The sequence below is a fragment of the Pipra filicauda genome, unplaced genomic scaffold (genome assembly GCF_003945595.2).
Source record: "Pipra filicauda isolate LSUMZ 115617 unplaced genomic scaffold, ASM394559v2 scaffold151_size3305965_pilon, whole genome shotgun sequence".
Lineage (NCBI taxonomy): Eukaryota > Metazoa > Chordata > Aves > Passeriformes > Pipridae > Pipra > Pipra filicauda.
Genome location: NW_024104007.1, coordinates 2,492,545 through 2,519,202, shown reverse-complemented (window position 1 = coordinate 2,519,202; position 26,658 = coordinate 2,492,545). Strand labels below are relative to the sequence as shown.

General features: G+C 40.3%; 1 protein-coding gene across 1 annotated transcript in view; it reads right to left on the bottom strand.

The window, feature by feature from the left end:
* Window positions 1–26,658, bottom strand: part of KCNH5 (potassium voltage-gated channel subfamily H member 5) — a 166,262-nt gene that overhangs the window by 99,858 nt on the left and 39,746 nt on the right. The window contains exons 5-7 of the mRNA XM_027716681.2: window positions 26,225–26,340; window positions 22,290–22,682; window positions 6,930–7,359 (exon numbers count right to left, since the gene is read on the bottom strand). Coding sequence (XP_027572482.1) covers window positions 6,930–7,359; window positions 22,290–22,682; window positions 26,225–26,340 — 939 coding nt within the window. The remainder of the gene's footprint in view (window positions 1–6,929; window positions 7,360–22,289; window positions 22,683–26,224; window positions 26,341–26,658) is intronic.

Below are 26,658 nucleotides of genomic sequence, written 5' to 3'. Positions count from 1 at the left end.
CTTCCATTTGCACTTATGGGTAAATACAAATGAACAGTTTTACTCTCTCCTGATTTGGATGTTAAAGAATTTATCACCTTCCTCATTGCCTCATCTGAAATACTAAGCTAATAAATTCATTCCCAGTCTCACTTAAAATGGCATCACTGACCCAGCTGTTACATAAATCTTTACCTCTAGTCTTCAGGTGTCCTGTGGCCTTTTGAGAACCCTTCTTCAAGCTCTGAAATATCAAAATATGCTCCCTTCAAAGACAAGGGTAATGGTGCTGCATAAGGTTAATTCTGGTATTATATCCAGCAGGATAGTGGTGATGAGGCCAAATGCCCACCTGCCCAGAACAAGACAGCTAAAAATACACCCAAATCAGCCCTTCTGGGAACACCTTTGACACCCTGTCTTAATGTTTAAAACCACTCTGGTTCAAGCTAAGTCCAACGCAGCAATAACCTGCAAGCAATCCCTCCAGGGGGTGCAGGCTGTCACCCAGCTCTGCAGCCATGTCACACTGATGGCTACGGAAGCATCCTGCACACACCCACTAAATGCAGTTTGAGGACTACATCTGTGTGTGCTGAACAGGTTGTCCAGAGAAGCCATGGATGCCCCGTCCCTGGACGGGTCCAAAGCCAGGTGGGCTTGGTCTTGTGGAAGGTGTCCCTGCTTATGGCAGGGGGTTGGAATAAGAAGAGCTTTAAGGTCCCTTCCAATCCAAACTGTTCTACGATTTTGTGATTCTAAGAAGCATTTAGGAGCTCACTAGTGGGGCCATGCTGTTGTTGAAAGAGACATATTCCCGCTCCCATCCCACATTTTAAGAAACTGCAAGGAGCAGCGCAAAAATTGGCAGGCCTCTACTGCTGAAGAGGTCAAACAAATCCTTCTGCAGCTCCTGGACAGGTGATGCAGAGCCACATCTCTCCCACATCCCACATCTCTGCATGAAAAGAAACTGCCCTTACACAGAACTGACTCTTGCAGGACACCTTTAGGGCAGAGTTGGATTTCAACTATCGCTAAACACTCCAGCCTATGAGTTCCTACAGATGTAAAGCCTTCTCATATTACTATTTGTTGCTATGAGAAATATGATTTAATCTACGTTACTGGCAATGATTTTTGCTAGAAGGTGCTATCTTACACATACATTTTCCTCAGGATCAAAAATTAAATCCTATGGACTCTTGGGATTGCTTGTCTGGGAGTCTGCCAGACAAGTGCTTTCCTACATTTATACACTGTTGTGTCAGTGCGTGGGCTCAGCCACTGCCTAACAAATTTACTAGATAAACCTCCATGATTCATACAAACAGCACTCAAGTGGCTAACTACCATATATTGGCAGGGAACTGATGAATGTTACATGAACAATGAAAGAACCCACTTAAATAATGAATTAGGTTTGACAGATCAACGGAGAGATGACTGACAATCCCTGGCAGACCATGTCACAACTCCAAAAAAAGAGGTGAGCAGCAGCAAGGGGGGATGGCATGAGCATTGTCTGCCAAATACAGGAGGGTTTAGGACCAGGGGTGGCTCAGATAAGAGCATCTCACTCATTTTAAAAAGGAAAGAGCATGTCCTATTCTCTTTGTTTAGTGAAATTAAAAGCAGAGGAGGACATCTTTGTGTTCAGCAGACATATCTAGGATATGCAGGATATCTATATTTATGTGTCTAGCCGACATACCTAGGTTATCTATGAGTCTAGCAGACACCTTCTAGTGGAAGGTGTTCCTGTTCATGGCAGGGGGTCTGGAACTAGATGTTCTTTAAAGTTCCTTCCAACCCGAACCATTCCATGATTCCATGACAAGAAGAACCCACCCACACTTGCCTTTGTCATCTCTCCCCTTAACAATAAGAACTTGGGTTCAAAGTGACAGCAATTGCATCTGTTTCCTTTTCCTACCTTAAAATCATCAACCTGGGTATTTTAAGATGTCAACAAGAAGGCAGCATTTCAAGCCATTAAACTAGAAACTTATTTTTTGAAAGAAGTGTCTAGAAATTGCTCACATTTTCAAGAGAAGCTATCCTGTACAATCACCACAACAAATTCTTCTGCTCATATGCAAAACCAATTTGAATTACCAAGCCTGTCTTCACCATAATTTAAAACCAGTCACTGAAAAATATCATCTCCCCCACAACAACCTCCCCATAAAACTGGAGTAAACAGATGCCAAAGTAACAAAGTATGTAGATAAAGAAGAACAACAACAAAGGACGAACAACAAAGCACCTTTTCTCAGCTCTTCTGGGGATTGATTGGTAACTAAGAGATTTTTCTGTGTCTTTCACATCCTGAGAAGCAGTGAAGTATTCAATGTTTATTGACACTCTTCCCTTTGATATCATGTTCTGACCTTCCCTCGCAGTAAGGATCCTCGGAGCATTTCAGTGGAATATACTGGATTTCTGTTGTTGCCTGGATGAAGTATGCACTGGGTTGGGCTCACTCAGCTGGACGGAGAAACTCATGTAAATACCATATTTATGGCACATAAAAATGTGCCATATTTTTACTGACTTTGCAATCTGCTGCGTGCCATTCAGAGCAATTTCATTTTTACACATGGACAGAGGTAAATCAATTCCTCCAGGTTACACCAGAAGCACACAGGAGTGTGTCAGAGCCCCTCTGAGCTGCAAGCTGGGTGTTGTGCTTTAACCCAGCGGGCAGCTAAAAACCCCACAACCTACTCACTCACTCTTCCCCCAGTGGGATGGGGGAAAGAATGAGAAGAAAAAGTAAAACTCATAGGTTGAGATAAAGAAAGTTTAATAGGACAGAAAAGGAAGGGGGGGAATAATACTAATAATAAAAGAAAAGAAGAAAAAAGTGATGCCATATGGTGTGTAAGGTCCCTTTGGCCAGTCTGGGTCAGCTGTCCCAGCTGTGTCCCCTCATGGCTTCTTGTGCCCCCCCAGCCTCCTCGCTGGCAGAGCATGAGAACCTGAAAAGTCCTTGACTCAGAGTAAGCACTGCTCAGCAATAACTAAAACATCAGTGTGTTATCAACATTGTCCTCATTCTACAGCCAACACACAGCACTGCACCAGCTACTAGGAAGAAAATTAACTCTATCCCAGCCTCAGCCAGGACACTGGGAAGCTGCTCACTTTTCTCCCAGTGGAAGCACAGGAAGGAAGGAGGCATATGGCAGTACATGAACTCTTGTTCCTTCAGAAAACCCCACCTCTCCTGAATTCTGCAAGCTGTTTCACCCTGCCATACTGCCACCTTTCCCAAAACACCTTTTGCCTTTTACTGACTTTCTGCTCACTGAAGTCCTGGCAGTGGGGAGTTGCAAAACAGTAATAATGGTGTATGAACCAAAAGTTTCTTTCTGTTTTCTCTCTTGTCTAATTCTTCTTTTCTTTTTTATTTTTCCTGTGAAAGGCACAAGCCCTGTCAATTTTACATCTGCATCTATGGCTGGGCTGCAGAAGCCTAAAACCTGCTTGTGGACTGAACTAGAGCAACATGCAGCAGCAAAGACTGAGCTTCTGTTTGGAGGCTGTGAGCTGACAGAAGATAATGGAAGGTTTACAAGACAGGACCTTCCTGAATGATAAATGATTCCTCATCCATTCAAAGGAACTGACAGACCCATCTATTTGTTCTGCTCTGCACAGAGAGGGGATAAAATAACCTAGATCAACACAAAAGGTGCCACAAAAATCAGATTTTCAATGCATATTCAGCAACTCTAGGCAGCAAATGCACAATAGGTATTTAAACAATAACCCTTGTAAAAACTTGCTCCCTTGTCATAGGACGCTTTATGTTTGCTATTTTTAGCTTTTCAAGTGTCAAGAAGCAGCAGAAAAAATATTGCTGAACAGCACTGGACACCAAGATAAAACAAGTCAGGCAAAAAGAAATCTGAAGTAAGCTCTGAAAGATGAGGTTAAGTTATTCAAAGCTCTCTTTCCTGCAAGACAGGTGATGTATTTCAGTCTAAATATCCCACTCAATCTGTCCTCAGTGAACAAAGAAATGACAAACTGCCAATCAAACTGAAAAGCATCCCCATTCATCAGGGCTTCCCCCGCCACTGCCCCCATGGAGCGATGCTTTATCAGCACCTACAGAATCTGAACCTGGCTATTTTTAACAAGTACACCACTTTGCAATCCTGCCCACCAGAAGGATTTGCAAGTCTTTCCAAATACTCCTCCCAGGTCCTGATAACTTTGCCGGCGTGAATAGGAAACTTGGGGCTTTCAGAACAAGCCGCTTCTCGCTGACAAGGCAGCGAAGATTTCCTTTCCTATCTGCAGTTTGCATGAGTAGGCAGCTGGGATTGTGATGAATTACTATCTCTGATTCCAGTGCTAAGTTTAAGACATTTATTTGGCAGAGTCTGTTAGAAAAGGCACTGCCAATATCAGCTATTGGTATTAGCAAGCTTCTTCGGGAGAACTACCAAAGGTATTTCACAGCCTCTCTCTGCTCATAACAGGAGTTTGTTTGGGAAGCAGAGATTTTTATTGATTGAACTGTAATTGAATTTAGCTGAATGTTTTTCTCAAAACACAGTTTCAAAAGAGAAACTAAAACATCTTGGTTCGAAAACTACTCAAATAATTTTCAGTTCTTAGTTACACCTTTTCATGGGCCCGAATCCTTCTCCCAGGCTCACTGGCCACTTTGATTGCCTGAGAAATTGCCTTTTCGACTGATTGTTTGCTGTGCCTTCCTATTTCATTTTGGAGCTCAGAGTGTCAGGCTTTCAGCAGCTGGCCCTGCAAAGCATGTCTATAAAATCCTGAAGGTCTGATCTCTTTGCAGGAATATTGTAAGTATGAAGCCTATGACCAGTGCATGTCTGGGAGTTGGTGTATTTTTTAACCAGTATTCAACCAATCAAGGAACTGCTCTGTATTATCATCTGGATTTCAGGGGCAGTCATCACACTAATGTGCATGAATTGTGAATCTTTAAATCTGCACTGATGTCCTTGCAAAAGATTCAACCATTTGATGATAATTGAGCATTTTCACACTGGTAAATAAACTAAAGAGTCTGTACTCTTCTTGCAGTCCACAATGCTCTTCACCTGACTCACAAGAGAAGACACATCACATTTGATGGTATTATTTTTATGCAATAAGCAACTCAACTGTCCTTTTGCCATGCTTCTTAAATTTTAGAATCTACTTTTGACTTTGTCTAAAAGCCTATAAACCTACCCAAGGTTTTCCACCTATTAAGTTCACAGTTACCACTTACAAATTTGACATGGACACTTAATAATTTCGTGTGTAGCACTTATAAAAACTTTTTAAGATCCGACAGTGGCACATACATAGGCTGTGGTAAAGGCCAGCTTTGATACTGCAATATGTACTCCCCATCTTTAACATGTTTCAGACATGAAAAAGCAAGAACACAATCCACCTAGAACAAATACAAAGCAGGTTACAATCGCCACTTCATTTTCACTTACTGAGGCCATGTATGTATTTTGTTGTTGTTGTTATCATTATAAATAGTAGTAGTAGCATTCATTATGTTTTTATGGCTCTCACCCCACCCTAAGTCATTTACCACTGAGTTCCTTCTGTGGGACCCTCCTCTGCAGAACAACAGAAGTCCCCACCAAAAAAACCCCAAAGGACATAAACATTACAATATGTATATAAAATCCTCTATATCACTTTATTCTCCAAGTCTCCAGATTCTGTAAATACCACGAAGCAGTTTCAACAAATGGTACAACAGCACCTAGAGGGTTTTGATGACCTATCTGCAACAGCTCATTGATGCTCTGCCTTGGGGATTTGCTTTTTATGAAGTTGGAAATGTTTTGGAACACATCAACCCATCATGTAGAGACACGTTTGGCAGAAATTTCATTGCACCACACTGCAAGAAGAGTCCTAAAACCGCAACCTCTCTTTAAAAAGCACTTCAAAATCTCCAAACAAATGGCTTTAATCTTCTAAAGACCTAGAAAGACTGTAGCAAGAAAGCTTCCTTTTTATAGTTCAGTATTTCTCTGAGATGAGCTCAAAGTGTTAGCTGAGATAATTATCAGAGAGATTATGCAGATCTTATTATCAAAAGGTTTTGTTTGCTCTCTTGTTACATAATTGCTTAGTGTTTGTATGGAGCTCAGAAAATAGAAAGCAACAGAGAAATACCAAGAATTATTTAACAGAAAAATAATTCTCTGAAATGGTATTAACATTTTAAGTTGTCTTCACTATCTTTGGAAGATTCCTATTAACCTGTAGAGATGCTCAGTGGTCTAACCTTGCCAGCACATGAAATGAGAAATGTGCCTTACCACTATTGATTTTAGAGTATTTCAGTGGAGCTGTGAAACAGCAGGAAGCAGAGAAAAGGTGCAGTGTAGTGTCTTATCATTTCCTTCACTTCTAGCTTTGCTGGTGACAAAGGTCACCACATTCAGAAGATAAAATTCGGACTTGTAACTCAAACCATTGCAATAAAGTACACAATCCCTTTATAGAATCATTAAATATTTCAAGAATTGGATAAAACCACATGAAATGTTTCCAAGCTTGTGCAAGTTTATAAGAAAAACTCAGTCAGACTACCTGAATTGGAATACACTTTGTACTTTTAACCAAATTCTAGCCAAGACCTTTCAAATGTGATAAAAGCCATCTTTAAAGTGAAAAGTTGAGGCCCTGAATTCAGTATAAACTTGTCTATGGGCACACTTATGTACCCAGAACACTTAGTTTTGCAAACAACTTAAAAGCTACAGCAGCTACACAGTTTCAATTCCCACTTTCCATAATTCCAAGTTCACTTCATGATTATTTACAGGGCCTTCAAATTTTTTAGGATGTCAAGAAAGCTTACAGCAAGTGTGCTACGCAACCCTCATGCCAGCCATAGACCTCCCCTTGGGTTAAACGCAGCAAAACCGAGTTCTACTTACAGCCAACCATCATCATGGCCACGGAAAAAATCTTCTCTCCATCAGTGGTCGGTGCTATGTTTCCAAATCCTATCGTTGTAAGGCTTGTCATGGTAAAGTAGAGAGAGGATATGTACAAGGAGTCTTTGCTGGGTCCTCCTTCCCACTGCCCCGAGCCAGTGGTGTTGTATCGATATGGTGTCCCAATGCTCAGGGCCAACTGGTAGAGCCAACTGTCTGTTTTGATTGTGTTGGTGAGTTCATCTATAACCTCGTAGTCCCCGATGCTGTACCATATGCAGGCTAGCCAGTGGGCCACCAGCCCAAACACGCACACCAACAGCACCAGCACAGCAGCACCATATTCCAGATAATGGTCCAACTTCCTGGCAACTCGACCGAGCCGTAGAAGACGCACCACTTTTAAGGAACTGAAGAGGCTACTGATTCCCTAGAAAAGAATAAAAATCATTATTTGATCTGATATATCCTTCTGGTTAGCACAGAAGACTGTACAGCAATTCCTGCATCTGCTTTAAATCTTTCTATACAGTTTTTCAGGCCTCAGATAACAGAATACAAAATCAACCCCTTCTCCCCCTACAGTGCTTTTGTCCTCATCAGGCTGAATCAAGTTTGGCACTCATTAGGTGGATAAATTATTTTGTTCGAGCTCAGTCTTTCAAAGCAAGAGTTCTGTAGAATCCAAAGTGGGAAATGGCAAGTTTATTACTAAAAGGAGTGATTCAATACTTCGCAGTTTGAAGTAAACAGGAGACTCTGTTTTGACCTCAAGGAGATCAAACGAGGTGGAAGAGCAGTCACAGATGGAACTACACCATCCAAGTGGAGTCTTCTCAAAGTTTCTCAGAGAAGAGTATTCTATTAAATCCAAGCAGAGGATTATTATTCTGGTCAAAACGGTGGTCTACCTACTTCAACCACACTCAACATTAACAGATGCTCAAAAGAAACATCAGAAAGTAATCATAGTGGGTAACTCAAGAGAAATCTGCCTATTGTCACTCTCATCCACCAAACAGGAGCTGAGTGGCTTCCTCTAGTCCAACAGCCTCCACTCCTTAATAACCTTCACCCCAGGTAACATAAGTGTGGCTCTTTTGTTAGTTATAGGAAGGCACACTGACTGAACACGGAGTTAACAACTCTGGTCACATCACCCTTCTGAGTGAGGGTAATACAGACCACAAGGCACATGCCTTTGCATAAAAGGTTAATTTCCTTTCCAGTCAACAGACATATTTTTCTAAAGCAAGTGTTTGTGCAGTGGTTTGATTTTTTTTCACACAAGATACATGAAGTACAAATAAATGGAAGTACAAATATTTAGGGAATAAGAGCACAAGGACCATCAAAAAGTTAATAGAAACATTTGAGAGGGAATAAGAAATGTGCATGTCCTCCTCAATGCACAAATGGTTTGCGCTGTATCTTAATAGAGTTTAGAGATGCAGAAAGAGAACAAAAATATGTTCCTGATCTATTGCAATCCCATGATATATCTAACTTGTGCATTAAATTAATTAGCGGCTCAAAATAGAAGGTTTGTAAAGGAAGGTTTCTAATATAAAACATTCAGAAGCTGAAGACATTTAATTTAAAGTAGAAATTAAGACATAGAAAGCAATGAGGCAAACATTCCTAGTTACTGCGCCAAGATTAAATTGCCCTTTTCTATGTATCATTATCAAATCAGTCTAGTCAAAACACTAGCTAATTATATTATCAAACAGTAAAAGACTGGAGTTTCTGGAGTTTTCCATACCAGAAAAACATACATCTCTTTTGCACCTCTGTTTCTTCCTCTTTTGCATCTTCTTTCCCTTTTCCCAACTAACATTTGAAGGGTAACACACATCTGATATTTCTAGATGTAATCTGTTTGGCACAGTTCTTGTATGCTTTTCAAATCCTGTTGGAATGTGTTTCAGATCCCCAAATCCTTAATAAATTGAAGCTCTATATTTGCATTCAAGCTCTCACGATGACTAATGCCACAGAGGGAAGTGGAATTTTCCCGTTTTGATTTCTGTATTTTGCATTTACACAAGACAGAGATGTAGTTTATTATTCTTATTTCCATCTAAATGTATATCTACTTATTTGCTTTAGGATATATGACTGTGAGGTACTCTAAGCAGCCAACTGCTCCAGTAAACTGGGTAGTCCCTTACAACATTCATGACACAATGGACTGGGGACAATGGACTACTGAATGATGGTCCCACCCCACAGAAACAACATCTACATTAAAAAAAAAAAAGAAAACTATAGAGTAGTTTAATATTGTACTTCATTAAATTATCCTGCAGTGTGGTTCAGTGAATTAACCCTGATTTTATAACTTGCTGTGAAACCAGAGGGAGAAAACAGCAGGGTGGTTTTTTGCAGGACCAAATCCTGTTGCACTGGTCAAGCAGAGATGCATTACTTCCATTGTTTCCATTTTACTTAAAGATTCACCGTTCCTTACCAAGATTAAGGCTAGGGAAGGAGTTAAAGACCTGGAATTCAAACTTGGGAGTCCCCATTTTTGCACCCAGGAGTTTAAGTTCCTCCCAGCAACACAGCTTACACTGCACTTTCTACTGCACAAACCCAAAGGGAGAGTCAACCCTTGAACAGGACAGTTTACAGTGTGACACTACATCATCTCTCTCTCACTTAAGAGGACAGCTTAGCATCTGAACAACTAATTTGAATAGCATTTATTTCAAAGTCTGGGAGAGAGTTTATGCTGTCTTTTTTTCATACACACAGAAAACAATTGCATCTCTTATGTACAAAACAAAGAGAATATTTCATTCTAGCTGAAACTGTAATTTATTATCTCCAAAGAGTAATACCTTTAAGTAAGTTTCACTGTAAATTTTAAAGCCAGTTCAGTCTGAGTCCTTACTTTAAGACCAAGAAATCAGAGATATATTTATTGAGCATTCACATTCCATCTCTAATCTTGCAAAATATAAAGACAATATCGGAAACTTTAAAAGCCTCTTTCATAAAGCACTACCTAGGAGAGAGCAATGAAGCACATACTAAATGAGCATGTGATATATTGCACTGAGGACTGGGTTGGATCAAGTCCATACCTTCATACTCAAAAAATTGCTGATGATGAATGCACTGTGGTTAACATGCAAAGCTCTGCCTGAGATTCAGCAACAATCTCCTTGGTGGAAATTACCTGAAAGACTAACTGCTTTGAATTAAGTTTGAGCTATTAAGAAATTCAGTTTTCTAAACTCAACTGATTGCCAGCTGCCTTTAATTTCATTTTTCTTTTAACTGTTTTTGTGCTCGGTGATGAATACTTTGGAAACTCTTCTACTACAGGATGAGCATCTGCTCTAACAGAAGCAACCTCAGCACTCAAGGAACAGAAAGGTGATCAGGAATTTTGAGTGGAGCATGTAATCCTGTTTGGTTCTAGCATTGTGTAAATAACACACATTTTTGATAGTGAAGATCCAAACCATCTGGGAGGAACATTTGTGACTCTATAACTGTATTTAGTCAACTGAGCCAACTGCCTGTAACATCTGTGTTCTCTAACTGAGAATATCTCGTTATGTTATGAACCATCCAATCCAGCCCCTTGAGGTTTTGACTGATGTATTTTATCATGTCCTAATCAGATGAGGACATTCAGCCTGCTCATCATCAATCATCTCAGCTACAGAAATCTTCCAACTGAAAAACCACCTACTTCAAAATTGCATTTCATGTGTCAAGTTTGGAACCAAATTCCTGTCTGACACATATCATCTACTTAAGTATTACAAATGTCAGTCACGGGAGACCTTCCCAGGGACTTCTAAGGCCTTTGGATCAGGAGAGGACACAAGAAGTAGCTCTGAACCAGGTATTTTCGTACAACCATTTCCATTTAGGAGACACTTGAAGCCATACAAAGGATGTAGACAATGTCAAATTTATCCAGAAAGATACTTTTGAGGAATGGATGTTCAAACTTTGGAATTAAATTAGACATTCATGATTAAACAAAGCCCAAGTTTCTTGACGCAAGCACCTTGCAGAGTCTGTGTTCTCAAATTCTCTTGATACAATAAGAAATGAAATTCAGTCTGATAGTGGAGGCACAACTGATGACAGCACTCAATCTGACACACAGAGGGACCACTCCTTCCTTTAAAATTACCTGAATCTTGCCATTTCAAACCCTAGGTGTTACCACATTGTCAAACTTCAGTCTTCCAGGATTAAAGAAGTGTCTAAACTCTGTGTCTACATCCAGCTAAACTTTTCTGACCACAAGACCGAGAAAGATGTTTCCTGCACTTGCAATACACACCGTGGGAACAGACCTCTGCATCTCCAGCAAAAACAGGGAGCAAAGTTCTCCTGCACTTAATGAATCCCTGATAAATCAGGCAATAGGAAGGATGAAGTGATCAAAGTCATGTTATACAGGGGTCAAGAGCCCAACATGCAAGAAGGTGAAGGGAACATTGTCACCAAAGGAAAATGAAGGTTAACAAGGGCAGGAAATCATTCGAGTCCAGAATGATTCTGCCAGAGATGTCTCCTAAACCAGGGAAGAGAGGTTGGAGTCTGTTCTACACTAAAGGAGCAGCAGAACAGCAGAGCTACGTGTTTGAAAGATCTGAAAAAGATTTCATCAGTTGGTTAATTTCTAATCTAATAAGTCTTTTCTGCAGTAGGAAATTATTGTATAAATGTTTTTAAAAAGGAAAATAAAAAGAAAACCAGCCATTAGTTTCAACCATCTAAATATACAAAAATCTGCTTAAACCTCAAAATTAAATCCCAGTAAGCTGAAATGGTAAATCATGCATAACTTTTTCTTTCTACTAGGGAACAATGTGTTTTTAACTCTAGGCACTTTTTCAATTAGATTTCACTCCATGATTTTTTATTTATTTGTTGTTAGCTGTGGGTACATATGCATCAGCAACAACCAAAAAAAATTAAATATGCATTTTAAATGTGTTCTAAAACTGAAATCCTCTGAGCTTTGAAAATGGGGATAGGTAGTGCATCATTTAACAGAAAACACTGTCTCAGAAAAGGTCAGAGAAAACAAAAAAGAAAAACTTTTCACTATGTTTTGATGTTCAGCACATTGTGGTTTTAAAGAATTTATGGAGTGGCAAAGGACCAGAGCTTGGAACCTTTCTATGAAATGTAAGGTGTGCTGCCACTGCAGTCAAAGGCTGCTTGCAGCATGTACAGACCTTAAGCTGAATTTAAGCTAATATGCTTAGAGGTGCAGGGCACAAGCAATGACAGCAACCTGCATTCAGCAAAACCAGCCATTAAAGGGATCAAATCCTCTGAGGGGTTTGCAACCCAGGCTCAGCAAGAGCAAAGTGGCTCTGTGTAAGCTGAGCCTGAGCACACCTGCACACGCCATGGCCACACCACAAATGAGCTCCAACCACCCTCCTGGGGTGGGATTCATATCACATAACGCTGCAACCCGATGGCAAACCATCCTGCCTATGTGAATTTCCTCCCTGGTGAGTGAAGAGTGGGGCATGTCAGAGGAGTGATTCACCCAATCCATCTCAGACAGCTGGGGATGGGATGAATCACCTCAGGGAGCTGTCTCTCTCTCCCCTCCCACTGAATACAAACAAGCTGAAGGCTATCGCTTACACAGCTTCTCTGAGGAGAAATTAAACCCATCCTTAGAAAGTGGGAGAGTCCTGATCCGGGCAGCAACCAAACCTGTATTATGTTATGACAGAGACAGATATTACAGAGCACTCCCTCACAATGCGAGACTTATCTTTCTCGAGATGAGTGTGGAGAAAAAAAGCTATTTAATAACAGTAGGCTGTGATTTTCTGCAGATGCAATAGCATGCTTATTTCTTCATTCAGTAGCCAATTACTTCACATACAGTGATGCTACACTACCTTTAGTTCTAACTGCATTTTGCAGAAATCTCCATTGGCTTGAAAAAGGAATTGAATCCGTTCACTAAAAAAAATGAACAATCACAAAGTAAACTGGACTGGGGTTCTTGCTCTCAAAAGGGTGAGAGAGTTGATAAATTATAAAAGTCTATTGAACTATAGACAGTAATAAGTGAAGACAACTGGATCGTGAGAGGTAGAAGAGTCAGACACCTGGCAGCAGAGGACACCTGGAACGTCCTTACACCAAAAGGTACAAAAGATCCAGAGAATGTATCTGAAAGAAGGGGAAAAACTTGTAAAGCTGGGCATCAGTTACAAATCTGTAAAGAATCACCCAGAGGAAGAAAACAGAAGCAGAGAACCGACAATATATCAGAAATAAAAAATTGATCTACTCCTTAGAAACTAAAAGGAATAAGGATAAAGTGTGAATTGCCACACGTCAGGTTGAACTTTTCATTGTAAAGAACATTAAGAAAAATACCCAAAGATTCTTCACATTCAAAACTGAAAAAAAAAAAAGAACAAAAGTGATCAAGCTGCAGTGAAGTAAAAATAATCCAGGCTTGCACTAAAAATTAAATCCTATGCATTAGTTTCCAAAGATGACGTTGATGTTTGCTAGAAAAGCTAATGCATCAAGAAGGAAATAAACGGATACATTACCTGAATAAATGTTAAGGGAAAGAGTAATTAGAAAACTTGAGATAAATCAAAATGCAATCAGTGCAGCAATAGGTTTGCTAAGATTAGGCTAGCTGGGATATATCCAAGTTTTCCTGACAGCTTTCTCTGATAACACAGCCCATTTTCTAACTAAAAGAAATGCAGTATTTTGGTAACACAAGGGGTGAAACTATTAGGAAACACAGAGAAAACAGGGACCACAACTGGAATTCTAAGATGACTGAGGAACTCGTGGAAAAGATGGCCAAATGAAAACCATAAAAAGCAAGTCTAGCAGGGGTTACAAGTGGTGACTCTCAGTGATTTTGCCAGTTCCTTGCTGAAATAAACAGAAATAGTATGTGGTCACAAAATCTGCTGATGACCTTTGGAACACACTCTCAGTACAAAGAATAACCACGTGGGAATAAAGGAAAGTGTGATAAAGCCCATTACAGGGCAAATTAACAAAAAATTCTACAGCTACAAAGATCTTTAACCAAAGATTACTGAGAAAAAGAAATATTTGGGTATATGGGTTAATCCCACAGTGACTCAGAGCAATCAGTGAGCTGCACTCACAGAAGAGGTTAATCCAGCTCCAGGACAGATCAGTTGAGTGTTTCCACCACCAAGGAAAAGCCAAACCCCAATTACAAAGTGAAGATGAATTCTCTGCCTGGAGTAATATGTACAGCTCTGCCCTAAAGAGATGTATTTGAACTTAACTTCCTGCGGAGAGAGGCAGCTGGAATGGGCAAGAAAATGTTCATAAGATTTCATAAATGAGGTGTCTAGACAAGACCAGTTTGCTTAGATTAAGGAAAGGAAAACAGGCGTGTTTATGCAGGGGAGAGGCAATGACTATTCTTTCTAAGCACATTGAGGAGATAAACATGAGGGAGGGAGAAGAAATAGTTAACCAAGGATGTTGGCACAGGGACAAATGCACAAACTGTAAATTTAAAAGAGATTTGTTAGACAACATGAGGAAAGGCAGATTTTGAACAATTTATGGGATGGGTGATACGATGAACCTGCTCACTAAGGTTGATGACTCAGAAGGACCCTGTGAGTTTTACACCTATTATTTTTTTCTACTTTTGTTTTTATCCTTTGAAAAACTCAAGTGAGGCAAATACAATCTCAAGGGGAGGAAGCATCTCACCTCAGCCTAAATCAAACTGTGGAGGGGTCTGCATCTGAGCTAGTCACACTAGTGTCATTACAGTCAAGGGTGAGAAATGGATGCTTTAGGGCAGGGTGATTACTCAGACCTCCTTTGGAGATGCATCCTAGAACACAAGGAGCCATGCCCCAAATGTGCCTGTATCTCCTTGTAGACTATGCCTGTCCCTGTGTTTCATCAGATGAATCCCATGTATAGTGCATTTTGAAATACTTTATTTAAAGATGAATAGGTGAAATTTTCATTCCCTGTCTCTCAGCAGAAGTATTTACACACACACACACAAAAAAAAAATCACACAAACAAATCATTCAGCTGATTCTGTATAGTCAAGCTACAGCTCAGCATTTGGTATTGAAGCATTGAAAAAGGCAGGATTTCTGTAAACCTTGGGCAATCTTCACCGAACAGTTGTTACATGATGGCACGCAATGTAAAAGAAAACAAAGCGCCTACAGATTTTGGGAATGACTGAGATGGTGAGCCTTGCCAACTTAAGCAGGTGAGCCCGCAGGGACATAACCAGAAATTCCTGTTCTGTGCAGTGCAGGAGGAGTATCCAGGAGGATGCATAGGCTGTTTGAAATGTAACCAGCAAATCATTCCCAAAAGAAATTTTTGAGCTTAGCTACTTAAATAGAGCTTAGCTCTAAAATCCCTGGTTAGCTCCTTAATGCTGCTTTACTGGAGTTAATGTTAAAATAAATCAATATGTATCAGAAACCTTTTTTTTTTCTGGTAAACAATTAATATAATAAAGTTGCATAGTTACAAATCAAAATGTGGGAATGAGCAAAATAAAAAAGCAACATTTCTGATTTATCATCACTTTAAGAACAGAATTTAGGGTTGTATTCCATTATGTAAAAACACACAGAAGTAAAGGGCTTTGCTTCTTCTGCACAAGCTCTCTAGATCCTGGGTCCAGATATAAGCAGAACCCGTTTAATACTTGACCCTGCACCACTGGAAGCAATGGGAGTAGTGACTGCAGTGAGCACAAAATTAAGTCCTTACATCAAAATGAAAACAAGTAGGTTTTTTCGTGCATTCTCTGAAAGTACCTCTAAATTTATTGCTTGAGATTTATCTTTTCTTTCCCATGAGGACTCAGGAGATTTCCTTTTTTTTTTCTCTAACACAAATGTCAATAAGCTGTAACATTATAAATAAACTTCTAGGGAACTGTTTATGGCACAACTACACAATGCAATACATTTCAAACAGTAAATAACTGAGGTTATAAAAGGAAGGGTGATTTCAAAATATTTCTTCTAGTTTCAAGTTAAGAGGGATGTGGCATGCTCCACTATTTGTTAGTGCACGAGTGTGCCTGACCAGAGAAGAAAAGATGATATAATAAAATCTGATAATTTTCATTCACTTAGGGAAGGTGAAATGGGAGGGAGAAGAAAGGGTGTACTCATCGGTTGGGACAGCTTCTGAGCAGGATACTGAACTTAGGTGATCATTTAATGCCAGCAACAACCTAAACATTTCCTATACCAACACAGGAATAAAAAGAGAAGAAATACCTGGAGACAGTAACCTGAGCTACAAAGTCTCTGCGAGTACTTCTGGAGCTACACAGATCCCTGACATCAAGGGATAGATGTAACACCAACACAGAGCTGAACGAAATAAACACTCACATCGAGTTACAAGGCTATCTCTCTAGTAAAACTTGGCTAATTCTGAGATTAGCCACGCAGTTGGTTTCTCCAAGGCTGCACCTTGGCTCCATTTTGCCCGTCCCTAAGACTGTGACTCTCTTCCTCCCATTGATGGCTGCATTTAGTAGTTGGTAACGTGGATTTGTGCTGCTCCCATCAGCATTATTTCAGTGAGTATCTGACCAGATTACTTCCTTTACCTCCTCTCCTTTGTAAGCCTTCCTCTCCTCTGTGAGCAAAGAGATCACAAGGACTCGAAGCTTCCCTGGGAAGTACTCCACACACAATTTGCCCTACTGGACTCTACCAGTTAATACAGCTCTGACTAAAGATTTAAATTAAATGGCTTGTACCCAACATCTGCTTCCCAGTAACATATATACCACAATAAAAAAAAAAAAAAAAAAAAAGGGGGAAAAAAAAGACCACTGGGACATATAATTGCAGTTCAGTTTGCCATAATCCACGTGAGAGTGACGTAGCACGAGGCTACCAGGTTACCAGGTCACACCCACCTCGTGGGACAACCCTGCCTGCACTCCCACCACCCCCTACATTGACTCCAGCTCAGGTTCTCCCTTTCAGAAGTCGCCCTTCACATCATGAAGGCATTCTAATGTCTCCACAGGGGAACCTGCAGAAATATCCCAGGCCTTGTGTAGCATTAAAATAGCTGGATAATTAATTTTAAAAAATTAACAGCTGATTAATTAATTAAACAGTGGCAGAACTTTAATAAAACCTTAGTTTGAATAAAAAACAAAGAAAAGTGGTGCAATTCTGCAAGTAAGGGGTAATGGGGGGGAGTAAGTGACAGGAGTGAATATGGTTGACCATCTATATAATTTATGCCTACAGTGGATACATTTATATTTGGATACCATAGCCATGCCACTGTATTATTATATTGTGTTTTCTTGCATGCTACAACAGAATGACAGTATTCTTCATATTTAATTGTCTTCTGACTGCATAAAAAAGAGGAAAACGCCAGGTCCCAGGTTCAGTGCCTCTGTTGTTACATTGCTAGGAATTTTCATCGTAGTTTAACACTTGGCTGCAGATTTAGTTCTGGGAATTATTTTGTCCAGGTAAGCCACCTAGATTTTAAAAAGGTAGCAAGCCAGGGACTGTATTTCAGAGCCAAAGCCACATTATTGAAACACATCAATTTATCTTCACCTTGCATACGCCACTCAGTCTGGGGCCCTTAAACCCTCCTTCAAATACCTCCTGAAAAGGGAATGTTTGCAGTAAAGTACTGAAGAAGTGAATATGGCTACAGTAGCTGTATCAGCTTTTACTTGCTTTCAATTTACAGACATTGCTATTTTAGTTGCTATTAATTGCAGTGATACAAGGAAGTTTCCGCCACTGCTGAAATAGGTCGATAATAATAATTAAAAGAAAATTACAACTACAAGAACCCTATGCCATAATATGCCCTGCAAAGATCACTGAATTTTAAAGGCCACTGGGTCATGCAGTCTTAAATTATTAAACGATAGACAGAGAACTTTGGGTTTAGGTCATTTAGATTTCTGTAACTTTCGCTTCCAGCCATTGGCTCACAAAAACTAATTTTTGTAGAAAGGATGATCTTTTATGCAACTCATTTGAAAACCATCTATTTGGTTATCTGTATGTACCACCCTGACTTCTTGTTCCATTCTTCGCAGCATGTGACATGTCATTTTACGACCACATTTCCAAAAGAGGTGAGAACAAGCTTTTAGGTTTTGTTTCATGACAAACTCAGAAACTCATAAATCTCAGTAAAAATTCAGGGAGAAAACAAAAATCAAAAACACAAAGCAAAACAAAATTATATTCTTCCATATAGTAAGAGGCTTTTTCGGCTGAATTTATTACCTTGTTTGTGAAAGCATTTTCCATTTGGCCAAAAGCTTGTCCATCCACCTAATGTGGGGAATATTTACCTAATATACTTATTTACAGAAGCTCAAAAGCAGTGCTCAGCAGCACTGTATCAGTGTGTCTGTACCTGAGTGAGGGTACCTGAGGTCCTTCCAGCTCCAGGAACTCTCCCAGTTGCATGGCTCCATGTGAGGACAAGAGCCAAACGCCTGCACAACATGTTGGTTTCCTGGGATGCAAATTGATGTGTTTGGTCCCAAAGGGAGTTGTAGCATGGTTTGACCATATCTGGTCAGCATCTGCAGGCACGCTGCAAACTCATTTGCTGGCAATTTCAGCACAATGTGATTCTGGCAATTGTGACTTATATGGAAAAAATGGCTTTTGGCAGCCCAGACTGACATGGGACCAAAATCTTTGGATCCAAACACCGCTATCAAAACCTATTACTCCAAAATTTTGTGTCTTTTTTTCTTTTTTTTTTTCTTCAGTAAAAAAGAGACAGACAGACATTTTTGGATTAAATATGAAGTTTCAGAGAACTCTTTTATTTAAAAAGAAATAAAAATCAGCCTAGTTTCAGAGCTTCTGGGCACACACTATGCATTCTGGTTCATACCTTGAAAATTGGCTGGATTCCTCAGTCTGTGTTATAGTGTCCCCTCTCACACTTCTGTATAAGAAAGGTTTTCTGTATGGCTTTGTTTTAGCCAGAATGTATTTCAGTGCAAGTAATGCTTCCCAATCAGAAAAGATTTCATGCATTTTTCTGATTTCTAGGACTACCATCCTACCAATTCTACTAAATAAAGTAAGTATCCCACTAAGGATTCCATTTTCTCTCTCTTAGCTCATTTTTCTCCAGTCTATTTTACCTTGTTCTCCTACCCTTTCAATAGTACTACTAAAGCCACTTAATTCCTCGTCCATCACATCAACTTAGATCACTCTGTACTGTGCAAGGTATCTCTCATTATCCTATCTTTCCCCCTCCTTGTCACACATCCCAATCCCCCTGAGCAGACTCTAACAGCCTGGCTTTGTAACTCCAGGCATGGAAACCTACACCTCTAATTCTGCCTCAAATCATCTTAATACCCACCATTTCTCAATTTGTGTGCCATAATCCTTTCCATCAAATCCTCCTACCAAGCCTCTACATCCACTGAACAACAAAATAACTTTGATTTGCAGTCATATTTGCCTCAGGTGGGAATTTCACAAGAATCCAGCCTTGACCTAACATTGTCCATGATGGAAATGACACTATGATGGAAATGACACCATTTCTTATTCAGGCTAAGACTGGCTGCATTTGAACAGCTACAACCCTCGGTAAGAAAGTACACACTTCCTTTTTTCAAACTCCATTTTTTTTTAATCTTTGGTTTTTGCTCCTTAATTTTGGCATTATAAACAGCACTCTGGTGCTTAAGGCATCTTAATCCACTTCAAGCACCTGTATCACACAGAGCAGTCTGCAACGGAGAGACACAAACCCAAACTTCCTCGGCCATATCCTTCCTTATGAGAGATCTGCCCATAGGGAGGAAGAGAAACCCTCTGCAATAGTATTCCCCCCTTTTCATCTAGTCCCTTAACAACTAGAAGAAAATGAATTTGATGCATTATGTGGAAAAATGAAGGATGGAGGTGGGACAAACTAGGGAAACTTGGAAAGTCACCTTTCACTCTCTGGCTTTTAGGGCTATTCACTCTGATTTGGGTCCATCCCTCACCACTGCACCAAGAACTCAAAGCACCAGGACCTGCCACCAAGGTCTTTACTGCTAAGCTCTGATTTTCTGTAACTTTATCTGAAATGCCACAATCACTGACTTGAATGCTACAAATATCCTTACCAACACACAGGGCCAAGATATAGAGCTAAAACCTACCAAAATCAAGACCTAAAAGAATTCTCTCTCCTACTTGCTTTAAGAAGGAAACACCCAGCTTCTAATGAGAAACTCTCCTTTTAATCAGAGCATCTCTTCCAAATTAAGATTATCAATTTCCTTATTCTTTACCTATGAACAGTGTATGAACGCGCTGCTGCTGGGGGCCAAAAAGTTAAATCCCAGACAAGAAGTACCAGTTAAAATGTATGCTAAAAACCAAATGAAAGTAAAGAGCATTAATAACTACAACCATCCAGAACACACCAACCAGCTCAAAGCTCTTAAATATCACAAATGAAGACCTATCGCCAAAAAATAATAATAAAAAAAAACTCCCTTGGAGGACAGAGAAAAGGAAAAATGTTGACCCAAGGATGAAAGACTGACTGTTTACATACCTGTTTCAAAATCAATTCTTTTCAGGCACTAGGGAAAACTGGAGTTGGTGGGGTTTGAAATCAAGTACATAAGCAGTCAAAAGCCAATGTCTGCTGGAGGTTCCAAAGCCATAACACACCATTTCAAGACATGCAAATGTTATTCTTGGTTCTCTTATTAAAAAGTAGTTAATATCTCATTTGTTTTAAGGCAGGTGACAGCAGCTCCAGGATCACTGGAGAGCATGATATCTTGCTATTGTTATTATATTTTGGTTCAAGTTTGCCACTTTAAGTGTCTCAATTATAATGCACTATGCCAGTGATTCTCTTCCCTGTCACAAATATTGCAGATGGTTTATTTCCCATCTAATATGTTAGAGGAAGAGGTTAAGCTCATAATTTAAATATGTATTGTTTGGGCATAGAAATTTTCTCTTTGTTTTACAAATCAAAACACAAAAACTAGAGATAATGCTGCATTTTTATAAAAATCAGGTTCTTCTGAGCCTGAAATTGGTTATCTTAAAAATCTGTATTATCTTTACAACCTTTATAATACCACCTTCTTACACAGCCTGACTGTACAACCTGCTTTCAGATGGGCAGCCCTCATATGATCTTGAATTTAAGCTGCAAGTATTATCACTTCTGTCATATTCGCTATAAATAAAATGGAACAATGTCAAAAGATGGTACTCAGCACAGAGCCAGGAATGGAATTTTAAAGGAGCTCTACAAATTTGCAGCAAATTCTGCACTAAAAAATAAGAATGTAGATTTTATATAGTAAGGATATATAACTGCAGAATTTGAGAATTATAAAAACAAACAAACAAAACACTAAACGATGTTCTGAGAAAAAACTATTACAATGTGAAAAAATTATCAGTGGCTTTTTCATCTGTTTATGGCCCTAAAGATAAAAGGCTCTAGAGAAAAATTAAAACAAGTCCTAATGCCATTATAGTTGCATTTTAATAATGAATTTCTCTACACTGAGTCGTGCATGCATTATTTGTCGTAGTTATTGCTTGTGTTCTCTATTAGCTCAGGCTGCAAGCTCGATTTCATAAATGTTAACACATTTAGCAGTTAAAAAGCTCTAATTCAGCATCCATTTAAGATATTTATGTTTTCTCTCCTCAAACAGTTTCTAAAATTCCAGCAGTAGCTGAAGAACTGTTTAAAAAAAAACAATAAAAACCAAACCAGAAGAGCATCTACCTCCCAGCCAGACATTTAAAGTGGAATCAAATAAAAAAAAAATTACAGCCTGGTTCAAATTAATCCTAGGGCAGGATTTAAAAAATGCTCATTCAGAGCCATTCTCTGCTTTTGTATAAGTCAGTGGCAAATTTGCCACCAGCTTCAGCCAGAGCAGATACAGAATTGTAATTATTTACATCAAGCCCTGCAATAGATTAGGACTGCTGGGTAAGAGCTGAAAAGGAAGCTGTGACAGGGGACATCCCAACTGGTCCAGCCCATTTTGGTATGGACTTGCACCAATGCTTTTGGATGACAAGCAAGCAATTCTAAACCCCATAGCACTAAAGCAAACACCCACACGTGGTACTGAAATCACAAGACACCTCTTCTCCAGTACAAGAATGTCTTGTAGGTAAAGCCCAGCAGCTTAAGGCCGTCCCCGTGTATTTGCACAGAGCATGAGTTGCCTCTTATTGCTGTCAGCTGCCTGGGAACATGCTTCTAAATTAATCCCTAATTAAAATAATCTTTTTGAGACAGACTAAAATTACTTACCTCATCCACATTCTCAAAGGCATTGATGATGTCATATGGTAAACAGGACAGAAGATCAATCACAAACCACGTTTTCAGGTAGTTCATCCGTATGAGTTTGGGATCAGATATAACCTCTCCACCAGGGCCAACAAAGGTCGTATGAAAGTTCAAAACAATGTCAACCAGAAAAATAACATCCACTACACTGTCCAGCACGAGCCAGGCAATGTTGTTCTGTTTTGTCTTGAAGGACACGTTATATGGAACCATAATTGCTGTGTAGAAGGTTAGAATTAAGATGACCCAGTCCCAAGTGGTCTTAAAAGCACAATAGTGTAGTATAATGTGTGGTGGAGTCTTTGGAGCTTCTTGCTTGTACTGAGGAAGAATATCAGATCCCAGCTGGAGAACCTGTAAAAGACAGAGAAGCAAATGCTACTGTTTTCAACAAATATGATCCAATAAGGGGTCTTATGGATTTCTGTAAGGAGCAGAACAAAGATGGGACTGTGTTTGTTGGACACTGCGAGTCAACCCACAGTTTTCAAATTATCTGATTTATTTAGAATGTGTGGAGGCAACTATCACTCAATGAATAGGAGTAGCATGGCATCTAAGGATACTCCTGCAAAAAAGGAGGTCTCTGCAGATGGACTGAGGGGAAACCATGCCAACAGCAAGGGAAGAGAGGTTCCATAGACAGGTTGTGGGTACTGCCACACCAGGTTGTGCTCTGCAGCTATGAACATAGAATCATAGAACGGTTAAGGTTGGAAGGGACCTTAAAGATCATCTATCTCCAACCAGGGAATTTTCCACTAGACCAGGTTGCTCCAAGGCCCATTCATCTGGTCTTGAACACTTTCAGGGATGGAGCATCTACAACTTCTCTGGGTAACCTTTTCGACTGCCTCACCACCCTCACAGTAAAGAATTTCTTCCTAACACTTAATCTAAACATGAGCACTCATATTTGGAAGCATTACAAGACTAATTCCTTGTGCCTGACCTCTTTTTTAAACCACTGTTGAGCCAGAGCAACACCCTATCAAAGGTGAACCAGATTCCAGCCTTGCTGGTTGACCCCCTAAAATGAAGCATTGTGTGCACAACTTCTGCCCTAACACCCTGGTGGCAATATCATGCTTCCTTCTTATTTTCTTCAAAAAGTTGCTGTTCTTACAAGCTCAATATCACTAGAGGGTTCTCTTTTATTTCCTGTAATTACCTCTCATTTTTTGCGCAGGACTATAATCTCCTGTATGCTCACTGTCGGAAAATGTGGAACTGGAAATACTGCAAAGGAACCAAGCCAAATTCACTTAAGACATTCCTCCCAGTTAATCTAATTACCGCTTATCTCAGCCCAACACAAGAAACAAAAGCACAAAGGAATGCACACGTGGCAATATATTGCTCTGACAACTGAAAGATCCACGTGTATTTTGGAACTAATAACACCTTTTACATTTGTGGATCTCAAGTCTCTATGGGATAAAATAAATAATTACGGCAACTTTAAAACTCTTTTCAGCCCTACACCTGTCCCACATTGGAGCTGATGCACTGTATCTCCAGGGAGAGCTGGATTGCAAACAGCAGTCTCATATGTGTAAAACTGATAAACCCCTGGATGCTTCCTTGATGAAGAGGAGTAAATGACTCTGAATAAACTGCACAACAGCTAAGAATATGAATTCAAGTAGTACAGATGCAGATTCTCCATTAATTCTTTGCAGTCTTGTTTTTCAGATGTTTTTAAGAGAAAGCTGTTCCTGAAAACAGACAGTAAAAGTCTGGCTGTGCTGAAAATCTGTTCTTCAGAAATCACCAAGGAGCAACAAGAGCAACCTCTCTCATAATTTGCCAGGGGATGTGGCTTCCCAACATGTCTCATCTGGGCCAATGTCAGGCTGCGCCCTGAAGGGATGCAAACCTGCTTCTGCCTACCTGTTCCCTAAGGTCATATTTAGCAATCACGATCTGTGAGGAAAGTCAGTTAAGCTGATACAACGAAAAACTAACTTGTTACATTAGTTAGCCATTTGTTTTCTGCAGGGTCAGTTGAATTGCATAAATTTACCCCGCGGCCAGAAAAGCACTAGATGCACTGCCCAGGCAGCAGTGAGAGTGCAGCAGAGCCCCCCAGGAGCCCACGGCTGCTCCCTTTGCCAACACCAGCTCTGTTGTAGCACAAAGCCATGTATTGAACTCCAGCTGAAAGGCAACACACACCAAGCAGTGTAGTCCCACTGGCACTTGTCAGAGGCTCTCACAGATGCCAAACCCCTGGTGAGACCCATAAAAATATCAGCCTCCAGGTGTCCCCTACCCAGGGGCCAGGAAAGATTCACTAACAGCACTTCTACATTCCTATAACCACCCAACGGGCAAAGCTGGCCACTGTGGTACACTGAACTCGCTGGTGGATCCATGGGTTTTCCCCTGGAATTAAAGCAATGATCAATACAGTCATTGTTTCAAAGCAGCCTTTGTGAAAATCCATGAAACTTCTTTCAAAGCCAAAATTTTCCCCTACACATAACACACCATTTTGGCTTTGCCTCATAATCTGTTTTTCAATCTCCGCTTATCTCTTTGGACTCATCAGCGTTCAACACTTCGATGATAAATCAGCACTGGGACTTCTTTCCTTGGTTTCTCCAGACCTATTTGTTCCCTGCCTTGTTCACTGGGGCAGGAGCTGGAAACATCCTCACCATAGCTGGAATAATAAGCTACTTAGGGCTCAAGCCGAATGCGATTAACATATGCTTGATAGTTCCCTGTGCCTCTGGTGGTGGAGTGCTTAGGAGTTCCCATGATACTGTAAAAGCACAATTATTATTCTTAACATAATATCATGCTGAGTTTGACATGGTGAGTGGGTGGCAAGTGGCTGTGGAGACCACTGAACTATAATGATTATTTCTTTCATGCTGCATGAATTTTTAATTTTAAATCACTAAAGAATACACAATATCTTGTTAGTCAGCTGCATTCACCACAGACTCTCTGAATTATTCCTGTGTATAGCTAATGAAAGTGGCTGATAACTGTTAAGCCTGATAAAGGGGAGCATTATGCTCTGCAAGGGGTGAGCTATGGAGATAATGCTCCTCTTCAAATTTGAGTTGTTATTATCAAAGTTCACTAAAACCAGAAAGGGAATGAAAAAACCCATAAAAATATTTAAAGCAGCAACCAGTTCTCAGTATCAAACAAAGGGCAAACTCTCTGGCACAAGTTGACTAGGGCTGTAATTTTCAGTAGCCCATATATTTTGACCATATATTTTTGACCCATTTATTTTTCATTACCAACGGACATGAAGATGAAAGCAGTACCTCTGTTTCATCAGTTAACCTGAAGGTATTCACTTGTTGCACCATCTGCACTGTTAAGGAGATGTTTGCAACCTGCCAAAGAGGTTCATTCATCAGTTCTGAAGACAAAAGTGATGAGCAAAATACTGCAGGAATGACTTTGCAAGAAAGTCGAGACTGGGGTATATACACAGCCCATGTGCCTGTACAATCCCAGGGACACAGACGGGGATGCTTCCAGAGAGGTTTCTCTACCAATCCCATGTCCCTGGGAGAGTAAGCAACCATCCACAGGACTCAAGGACATCAAGCCTGGTTCCACATGGAGGAGCACACTGTGCACCCAAAGTTACGGAACAACCAGAAAACGGAGGATTGCATGCACAGAAACAGATCATGTAAGTAAAAGCGACCCATGGAGAATATTTTTGTGACCTGTCCCAGAAACGTGGCCTTGGCACGTCGTGGTGCTTTAGGATGAGTAGAGGAGAGGCTGAAAAAACCAGTGTCGGGAAATATTTCCCTCTAAAAATATTATTTATCAATGGGAATTAGGATGGGGTTTTCCCCCCCCCCCAGTCTCTTCCTGCCTTAGGAAGGGAGCAGGCTGGTGTCCGTCCCACTTACTTCGGCTAAGCGGGAGTGCTTGTGCACCACCTCGGCCTTGTTCATGGGGGTCAGCTGCTGCAGCACACTCCGGCTGTTCGTCAGGGCCCGCGTCAGCCGAGCAAACTTGGTCCAACCTGCGGGAAAGAGGGAAATCACGTCACAAGTACTCAGACCTCACTCATCGCCAGTAAATCTCCTTTGCGTTCGCTGATATTTAAGTCTCAGACTTGACCAGTTTCGCTACATTGCTGCATGGAGCAGCCCCAGGCTCTGGGTTGACAGACCTCGACAGAGAGGAAAAATACTGCTCCTTCCGGGCAACCACAGGTCAGTGTGAGTGAAATCACAACGTGCTTTACCCTGCCTGCTGGAGACATTATATTAGAGGGATCACATCGTGCTTTCAGTCTTCTGGGCACTTACTCTGCTGCTGAAATCTATCTCTCAGCCAC